The sequence below is a fragment of the Typopeltis vanoorti genome, chromosome 23 (assembly GCF_054136105.1).
Source record: "Typopeltis vanoorti isolate ZY-2024b chromosome 23, IOZ_Tvanoo_1.0, whole genome shotgun sequence".
Lineage (NCBI taxonomy): Eukaryota > Metazoa > Arthropoda > Arachnida > Uropygi > Thelyphonidae > Typopeltis > Typopeltis vanoorti.
Window position 1 is genome coordinate 1287067 of NC_143571.1, and position 10217 is coordinate 1297283.

General features: G+C 36.0%; 1 protein-coding gene across 2 annotated transcripts in view; it reads right to left on the bottom strand.

The window, feature by feature from the left end:
* Positions 1-10217, bottom strand: part of LOC150093565 (uncharacterized) — a 172118-nt gene extending 161901 nt beyond the window's left edge. For both annotated transcript variants that reach the window (XM_090412756.1, XM_090412755.1), the window contains exon 1: positions 9944-10217. In XM_090412756.1, coding sequence (XP_090268882.1) covers positions 9944-10001 — 58 coding nt within the window. In that variant the 5' untranslated portion in view covers positions 10002-10217. The remainder of the gene's footprint in view (positions 1-9943) is intronic.

Sequence of the window (10217 nt, forward strand, 5' to 3'; positions counted from 1 at the left end):
CGCCCTGTTCCCCTAGATTTGGATCCCTCTGACTTCTATCTCTTCCCAAAAAGTAAGGGGTCAGCGTTTTTCTTCGAATCTAGAGGTGATTGCAGCTGTAGAGGGGCATTTTGCAGATCTTACTGCTGAGAACCAGTACAGGGATGGGATGATGGCGCTAGAGCATCGCTGGAATAAATGTCTCAAGGGAGATTATGTTGAAAAATGAAAATAATTTTTAAATTAGAAATTAGGTTTTTCATTGTTAGGCCGTGAACGTTTCAGACCACCCTCATATATAATAGTAATAAATTCTATTTAATTTTTAGTTACATGCGTGAAGCCGTTATTTAAAAATTATATTATAAACATGAACGTGCTGAAGCCCTACATCAAAGAAAGCCCTACATCATCGAACGAATCGTAATGATTCGTTCGATGATGAGCCTTACTATTCCAAACTTTTGGGAACTTGCTATCCTCACATGTCTTAAATAAAGTTGTAGTGTCTTATATTTTATTTTTCATCAACTTATTTTAATTTATTTTCAGCCTAATAGTTTTAACTACGAACAGGTGCATGGATACATAGAGGGATTCTAATTCAACGCATGCGTTTCACTGTTTCTTTATTTAAATTCCTTAATGTTGTTCGGTAGTTTTATAGATGATGTCTTACGATACGTAAGACGAAAAATATCTGCATAATAAGTTCCTTGTCCTATTGGATGATATTATCGACAAGTGTCTGCATGGAAAGGCCTAATATTAAAGGCCTAATAAATCCTTTATTGGATTTATTGGAGAATCGCTGGAATAAATGTAGTAATTTATCATTATCCGATTATGTTGAAAAATGAAAATAATTTTGAAATTAAAAATTAGAAATTATCTTTGATACTGGCCCAGTCGGTATTGACGATGCTGGTTTCAAAAGCATATGTTGGATTCCTTTCTAGAAAACGAAAACCTTTAAAGTAAGAGGTTTCAACAGAAAGTTAGTTTTGGTCTCATACGAAAGGTCTCATACAATTTTTCACTGAACAAAACAGCCAAACAGACTAGAGAACACACGTTATTAAGAGGTTTAATACAATGATCTTATAACATTATTGCACAGGCTGTAAATCGAAGCGCGATTATTAACTGTGTGCTTCAGTTTTTGCTTCTCGTTCGGTGTTGTGAAAAATTACACGGGCTTGCAACTGCTGTCAAATTCAAACGTTACACAAACAAAAGTGTTTGTGTAGTTTTTGAATAAAATCAATGTACTACACATATTTGCAGCAGTAAAATAATGATGTTTCTAAAAATCATTTGTTATATAAGAATGAATTTAAAAATTCTATTGCAGAATAAAGCACAGCAACGTTTTCAAGTTGAAAAAATCTTCAGTATAAACTACATATTCTGTAGCTTCAGATTAAGATTCAAACTAAGCCTTAGATTTCATACTGAGATTAAGATTTATAACTGACCATCTGGCATTTTAATCAGCCTATACTATGAGAGTGAAAAAAATAGTACAACCTTAAAACAGAGCGAAAATGACTTCTTATATACGTTACTTTTATATCTAAACTAAGGTATATAATGACTCCTCATATACGTTAGTTCAGATGTAAAAGTTCGGCATGCAAAAACAATAAATCGAGCCCGAAGGTCGTCTGATGGTGATCAAATGAGCAATAAAAACGGCCTGTAAGCAGTGGCATAATTACTGCATGCTAATTACATGCTAATTAATACTGGATGGTTCGCTTCTTTCAGGGGAACGTAAACCCGAATTTCCGGGATAATAATAAAATAAAACAAATTAAAACTTCTACCACTGTACGAGAGTAGCTAGTCCGTTTCACTCGAAAAGTTCTTGTGAAGGTTCTTTGTGTCCAAGAAGCGATTTGAACTCAGATCTTCGACACCAAAGGCCATCGCTCTAATGAATAGTTTCATAAACTACGTGGGTTCCAGAAACCATTAATCTTAGTTGATTTCTCAGTTAATTTTGATATACATGCTTCATAATTTCATTAAGCAAGTTTGTTGTATTTGTAATCATTAATATGCTTAGCACTTTATGCTAACAGTCACAATTGATGAAATTTATAATTTCTAATAGTTTTTACTCAACAGAGAAAATACTTTAAAAATGAATAGTTACCAGCAGAGAAAGTGAGTTTGGTGGTTATCGTTTCATGAGATTTGTAATGGCATGTGAAGATAACTGCTTCTATTGTTACTAAAATATTTTGATAAAACTTCATAGATATTCTGTTGAAAAGATAAAGTATGCCTTCAAAAATGCACTTACGTTTTATGAAGCGAATCTCATCTTTGATTGGTTTGGTTCGATTGCTTAAGTCACTCCAGAACAGTTAAACAATGTGATTAGTTTAGAAATCCTGATATTTTCGTACTAAACTATTTTACATTTCTTTGGTTGTTAATAGTAGCTAAATGTTTAATAATTTTTTCTTTAGATAATTCCTTTATACTGCGATTTTTTTTTTTTTTTTGGTGCCATATTGAAAAAGTATAAAATACTTATCTGTAAAATGTATAGGCATACCAGTGACCTCCCTTGTTGCAGAAAATTGTATATGTATGTACGGTTGGGGAAATAGGTAATACAAAAGGCGTATCTTCCTTTCACTTAGTTCATAATGATAAAAACGGTAATCACATTTCGAAGCTGATTACTCAATTACTGGACTTTATGCTCACTCTGTATACTTTGATTATTTTTGAAGTACTTAAAAGCTACATCCAATCCGATAACTCCCGATACCTGTCGCAATACTGGTCATTTCATCGCCCAATACCTTATATATTTAGTGTGAGTCACTGTCTAGCTACAGCCCTCTAGACCAGTGGTTCTGAAACTTTTTTGTCTGGCGGCACACTAAAATCAATAAATAAATTTCACAGCACCCCTAGTATTGTTTGCTTTTTATAGAGAGTAAATTGCCGATTAATTGATTCTGAAAGACTCGTATATATAACCCATAAATAAATTGATGTTACAGATACTAAAGATATGAAGGAAAGCGTGTTTAAAAGAAAACAGATTTTATTTAAACTAAATTGGTTTATTTTCAAATAACCCCAAAACATACAAAACAAAAGCTATTATAAAGGTTCAGATAATAAAATATGAACTTAATGTGAAATATGTGCCTGGTGTTGTTTGCATATTCTTTGATATTAGGCCTTGTTTTTGAGAGACATATTTTCATCTCATTTTCAAGGGCCTTTAGTCTTTCTCTTTTCTTTGTTTTAATATTTACGAGTGCAGAAAAACCCAGTTCACACAAATAAGATGTAGAGAATTGCAATAACATGTTAAGTACTTTGAATCCTATATTGGGGGTACTCCTTCATAGTTGTTATGCAAAATGAATTCAGACACATTTCTGAATGCTTCAATCTCAGCGTACGATCGTTACTTATATCAATTAATTCTTCGGCTTCTATAAGACTTAACTCACTCATTGCTGATGTTGACTCTACAAATGGATTTCGAATCCAATCGTATAAATTGACTGAAATGTCTGGAAAATAATGGTCAATTTTTTCTTCTAACGATGTTAAATGACTGTAAATAAGCTTTTGCAGATCAGTGTTCTTACATTTTCTGGAGGCAACTTTAAGGAACATTTCTACATTGCTGTTGCTTAATTTTATCTTCCACATTTTTCTTTTATCTTTAAAAGCTTTAATTTTATCTGTAGATGTCAAAATATTCTCATGTCATCTTTGCATGTTGGAGTTCAGCTTGTTCAGATGATCGAATATGTCTGTTAAATAGGCTAGTTTGGAACACCAAAAATCATCTTGTAATAATTTATAGAATTCTGGTTTGTCTTCATTTTGGAAAAACATTAATATTTCTTCTTTAAGTTCAAAAAAACGATCCAATACGCGCCATCTTACTTCCGTATGAAGAAAAATATTCTTGTAATGAGATTGCATCTCTTCACATAGTCCTGCAAATATTCTAGATTGTAATGGTCTGGCCCTGATATAATTAACCATCTGAATGATTTCTTCTAATACACTTTTTAATTCAAACCTATTGTCTTTGCCACCAATGGTTCACGATGAATGAAGCAATAAGTCGTTATAATGTTCTCATTTTCTTTTCTAGCAAAGGAAACAAACCCTTTTGTAATTCCAACCATAGAAGGTGCACCATCTGTACATATACCCACACAAGTGTTTCAAGATAGACCATTTGTATTAAAATATGTGTTCATTATATCAAGAACATCTTTTCCCGTCGTAGTTTTTTCGAATTCCTTGCAGCATAGAAATTCTTCGATAATATTATCATTTTCAATGAATCGAGTAAAAACAAGTAAGTGTGCTTTACCACCGATATCAGTTGACTCATCTAACTGCAAACTGAAAAATTTTGATTCGATTATTTTGGTTATAACTGACTTTTTAATATCGACTGACAGATCCTTAATATGTCTACTCATAGTATCATTTGATAATGGAATCTTCTTTATTTCTTCTTCTGCCTCAGTACCAAAAATTGTTCTCACAATTGCTGAACAGGCCAGACGAATCAAGGTTTCGCCGATAGTACGAGGCTTCATTTCCTTCGCAATTATTTCAGCGACCAAATAACTCGCTTCTTGAAGTCGGTCGGAAATTGTAAACTTTCTTACAAAACTTTTACTTTGTTTTTCTTGTAATCTTATTAACTTTTTGAAATATTCAGGATTTTTATTCAACAAGTTGTCATGTTTTGTGGAGAAATGTCGCAATAATTTGCTAGGAACCATAGCCTCATTTGATAGAACCAAACCACACAAAATACACTTAGGTCTGGGAATTAATTTATCACGACACCAGGTAAATCGCATTTTTAGATAGCTCTCTTGATATAAACGAGTTTTTACATTCTTTTTCATTGTTCCCTTTTTACATGAACTTATTCCTTCTGTTTCTGTTGTTTCATTAGTGATTTTTTGTTGCTGAACGTTAAAAATAGTCAAATCTTCATTAATGCAAGTATCAGTTTTTGATAATTTATTAGTGCGAATTGGCTCGTTAGCTTTGCTACAAGTAGACATTTCTTGATCGTCAGAATCTTCACTTCTTTTTTTAAGGAAAAAATTATTCATGATTTTGAAAGGCATATGTAACTGTAATATTTTATTTTTAAATTTATTTCAAGTAAATAATTTTTTTTCCAGATGGAAAAAGGAAAAACGTTTGTTCGATGTCTCTCGTTATAGGTGGAATATATAACAATAAGAAAAACCTCTACTCCCTGAATTTAACGACTTTAATATCGTACTTCATTTATTCTCACCGATGACAAAAGACTCATGACTTTTGTTTAGGGGAAATGATCATGTATAATACTTGTCACACTGAACAGAGAAATACTAAAACAGACAGCAGGACAACTAACCATTCATTAGTTCATTTTCCCCAGTATTTAGGTGCCGTCACATATCTAGTTACTACGACACGCAGTGATCTAATGAAATCCCAGGATATAATATGAGTGATACAAAAAATGATAATTTTTATATACGCTTCATCCATTAAAATCAAAATATATAATTTTTTTGTTTTCGATTTCGTTATTTGTGGCAATAGAATAGTTTGCTTTTTTCAAATAAACAATTCAAAATTTCGCGGCACCCTTGTGGCATACTTGCGGCACCCTAGGGTGCCGCAAGTATGCCACTGCTCTAGACATATGAATGCTTTCTGTCAATTAGTAATCAAAATGCACTTAAAGTTATACGTTTTCAAACATAATTCCAACATTACTGAATCAATTATAGTTGATTATATCGCTGCTGATAGATGAGATAGTACAAGAAAGGATGTGGAATCAGTAAAAAGAATAGATAAAGTTAGTGCGTTCGGAACGAGTAATTATAATTATTATAGAAATTTCAATTACGAGGACATAGCCTAGAAAGAGGAATGGCCACAGAGAGGAAAAGGAAATAGAATTTATACAGCTGCTGTAAAAGATAATTACCTGCGACAGCATGGAACTGCGGAGATTCGGGATTGGAGAGGGCTGGATCTGGTGGTAGCATCAGAGAAATTAGCTGTAACCACGGTAGCCCCGATTGAGGGGTGTGCAATCTCCCAAGTGAAGGATCATACGGCCTGATATGAGAGATTGTCAGACACGTGGAATTTCCAGTTAAAATGGGATATATGTGGGATTACAAAACAGGTGATTATAACAAATTGAGGGTACAGCTTAGAGCAGTGTGGTTGCACAAGAATGTAGAGGTAAAGCATGTTAGCAGTAGATGGAAGATGGTCAAGGGGTATACACACTGTATATCAGACTCTATATCAGGAGAGAGAGAGAGAGATTATCAGTATGCTCAGCATGCTCATGAGCAGCAAAAAGCACAAGAGAAACTGGTTGAGGAGAAAAAATTACCAAAGAGTTATTTTCATTACATAGCAAGTAAAAGGAAGAATGACTACAATAGGATCATTTTAAGAGAGCTAATGGCGAGAAGATAAAGGAATCAGAATCAACAGTGAGTTACTGTGTTCTCTCTCTCTCTCCACCCCCCCCGCGTCTGGTATACAGTCTGTATACCAGACTCAGTCTAACGCATTTCCCATATCATTGAAGTACAAATTAAAAGTAATTCAATGATATAGGAAATGCGTTATGGAGAAATATTCAGTTGCTTGCAATACTCCAAACACAGAAGAGCCATAGTCAATGAAAACTGTATAGAAATGGTGAAGATTACTGAAATAGATCAGCAGTATGGACAAAGAATAATAGCTATCAGTTTCACGTACCTTAATAAGGAAGCACTTCCTCTGAAAAGACATTGTGCGAAATGAACTGCACGTGATTGACTAGGGCAGGGATTTGGGAATGATTGTAGAATGACACTGACGTTTAGAGGACATATGTTGCAAAGGTAGCCCAAGTAGACCATACGATTGGCTGTTGACGAACATGTCAAGCAGGGATTATTTTCCGTCTTCTTTATTGGGCTTTACTGAGGCGATACTAGGAATACTGCGCGTAGATCGCTTCGCCTGGATTACTTGAAGATGAAGAGGCGTTGGATAGGATCCAGAGGCGAGTGAGAATATTATAACGAGTGTCTGATTTGGTCACTCTATGGACAAACTGACGTCCTGTGGGTACAAAACCCAGGATATTTTTTATGTGATTATCACTCACAAAAGGATTATTTGTAAACTTATAGTACATTCGTACCGTGGATAGGGATAATGAATTTTTTCTATTTCATTAATTTCATACACACACACACACAGGATGATTCAGAATTCTTGGGCCAAACTTTAAGGGGTGATAAAACACGCCTAAGAAAGCACTTTTCGTCATACAATTCATAGTCCAACTCAAGTGGTGAAGCGCTAGGGGTTAGCAACTACTGTGTCAGGAAATGAAGAAACACAAGAATGACAGAGGAGATTTGAAATAATTGCAGAAATTACAGAACATAAATTAAAGAATTTGATTGAACAAATTACAGAAACTGCTCAAAAGAGCGACCGCCAACATTAATGCGGGCTTCACACCTTCGATGTAGTGATTGGCGTACATTGGCGAAAACCAGACATTTCTCGTACAGTTGCAGCGGCAATAGAAATCCTAGCAATAAGGTCCTCATTGGAATCTATTGGGCTATCGTAGATGAGGCTTTTCATATAATCCATTAAGAAAAAGTCCAGACATGAGAGATCGGGCGATCGTGGTGGCCAAGCGATGGAACCACCCCGACCAATCCATCGTCCTACAAATGTTGCATCCAAGGCATTCCACACATCCACGCTGGAATGGGATGGCGCTTCGTCGTGTTGGAACCACATACGTATTTGAATGTTTGCAGGAACGGGGCTCAGTAATTCTGGCAAGACCTCTTGTACAAATACGAGGTTCGTTCTCCCATTCAGTCGTGCTGGCAGAAGGTGTGGGCCAATCAAATGGTCATGTAGGATTCCAGCCCAAACATTTATGGAGAAACGCCTCTGGTAAGAATGTGGACGTGTGGCGTGCGTATTTCTGCTCGCCCACACATGATAACTGCGAGTATTAAAAATGCCGTCACTTGCAAAGGTGCATTCGTCAGTGAATAAGACATGTCCATCAGAGTCCGGCTGCGCTGCAGGAACCACTGTGCAAAATCCATACGAGGCCGGTAATCTGCAGGTGACAAGGCGTGCACCCTCGATTGGGGCACACGTACGGCATGGGAAATTGCTCGCGTGTAACATTCTGGACGGTCTACAACCCTGCATAGAATTTCCTCTGTAACACGTGGCGTCCTCACACTCCTTGCACCCCCTGTATCCTGCATGCGCTGACAAAGGAGCCCATTTCGCACAGATACCGGTGCAATCGCTGAAAGGTTTTACGGCCTGGTCGGAAAGCGCTCCCGTTACAGTCTTTGGGCTTCCTCGCATTCCCGTCTGCAGTTCCGTAAATGAAATGCATGTCAGCCTTTTCCCGATTTGTGAAAGAATCCATCCTTTTTGCACTTCACGGTAGAAAAAATGTCAACTGCAAAAACCAGTTATGTTCACTGGAAAGCGCCCTCTAGCGCTTCACCGCTCGAGTCCGAACCATGTATTCTATCACTCCTTAAAGTTTGGCCCAAGAGTTCTGAATCACTCTGTGTGTGTGTGTGTGTGTGTGTGTGTGTGTGTGTGTGTGTGTGTGTGTGTGTGTGTGTGTGTGTGTGTGTGTGTGTGTGTGTGTGTGTGTGTGTGTGTGTGTGTGTGTGTGTGTGTGTGTGTGTGTGTGTGTGTGTGTGTGTGTGTGTGCGTGCGTGTGTGTTTATTTATTTATATTTAGATTTAGATTTAGATTTTTACATAGAAATCCTGCTCTAAAGACCAAACATGAAACTTCTGTGTGAAAAGCACTCGGTGTGAAAGAATCAGTTTTCCCAAAACAAAACGGCAGTAAGGGATTCTCAATCTAATTTATTAATAATTAAAGCTAAATTACTGTATATGATAATTGTTAGACACCATATGTAGCAAAATCTCCATCTATATAATGCAGTTCATTCCCTATAGCAGTTTATTATTAACAAATAGCAAGACGTCTTTGTTAGAAGTCTTGCTGTTTAATTCAACGACTCCTCAAAATTGGCGTTAAAGCAATTTTGAGGAGTCGTTGACTTTACAGCACCTCCTTCCCATTTATAAAATAACATGAACGTCTCTTAGCTACGATTCTCTTAAACATCATGCTTGATATTTATAGAATGAATCATATAATTATTGATGCATTTTCAGTAAAAGTGATGAAGGATTATATATGCTTAGGGCGTGCTTGCTACTCGAGACGAAACAACCCAACGTTCAGTATTACGAGTACTTACTTTTGTCATTGGAGGCGAAAACAATCACAGCATCTCTAAAAACGAACCTGAGAGAAGGTACGTTTTTAGGCCCAAGAGTTCTGAATTACTGACAGGGTGATTCGGAACTCTTGGGCCAAACTTTAAGGAGTGATAGAACAAAACAAGCCGAAATACAAACTAAGCCATTTTTCTAATATGTTATTTCTCCTATGAATGATATTGTTAATGTTATGAAAAGCGTAAATCATTAACAGTATCATTCATAGGAGGAATAACATATTAGAAAAATGGCTTAGTTTGTATTTCGGATTGTTTTCCTGATTAATCTTTGGTGTAGCTTAGTTCCAAATTTTATTATTAAAAAGAACAACCTTAATAGTTTTGGAAAATGAAATGATTTTATAAACATCATAAGGAAACTACAGCTCTCGGCTTCAGAGTGGGGATTTTATTAGTCGACTACCGAGGCCACTAATGTTGCGCGCTTTTAAAAATCACGCTTAATATTTTCCAATAGGTTTTACCTCATGGAATTGATAATGACTGATAATTACAACTCTGTAATATACTCCCACCCACCCAACGCTGTAGCGCAAAGTACTTACCTGTTAGAATCAGCCCGGCTGTAAGAATTCCTATGAAAACAGAGAGAAAAATATCCATACTGACACGGTGCTGGCTTTCTCTTCTAGAGCATTCAAATCTTCACGAATTCAGAACTATGAACTAATCCTTTTGGTGTCTCCGAGAGGTTGTTCCTTGTCTGCTGTAATCTCGTGCTTTTTTGTGAGAACGTTGATTTCACACACGCGCACGCACAAACCTTTAATTTACGTGTTGTTAACAAGTCTTGTTTGAACTAGAGTGAACTGATAAAGC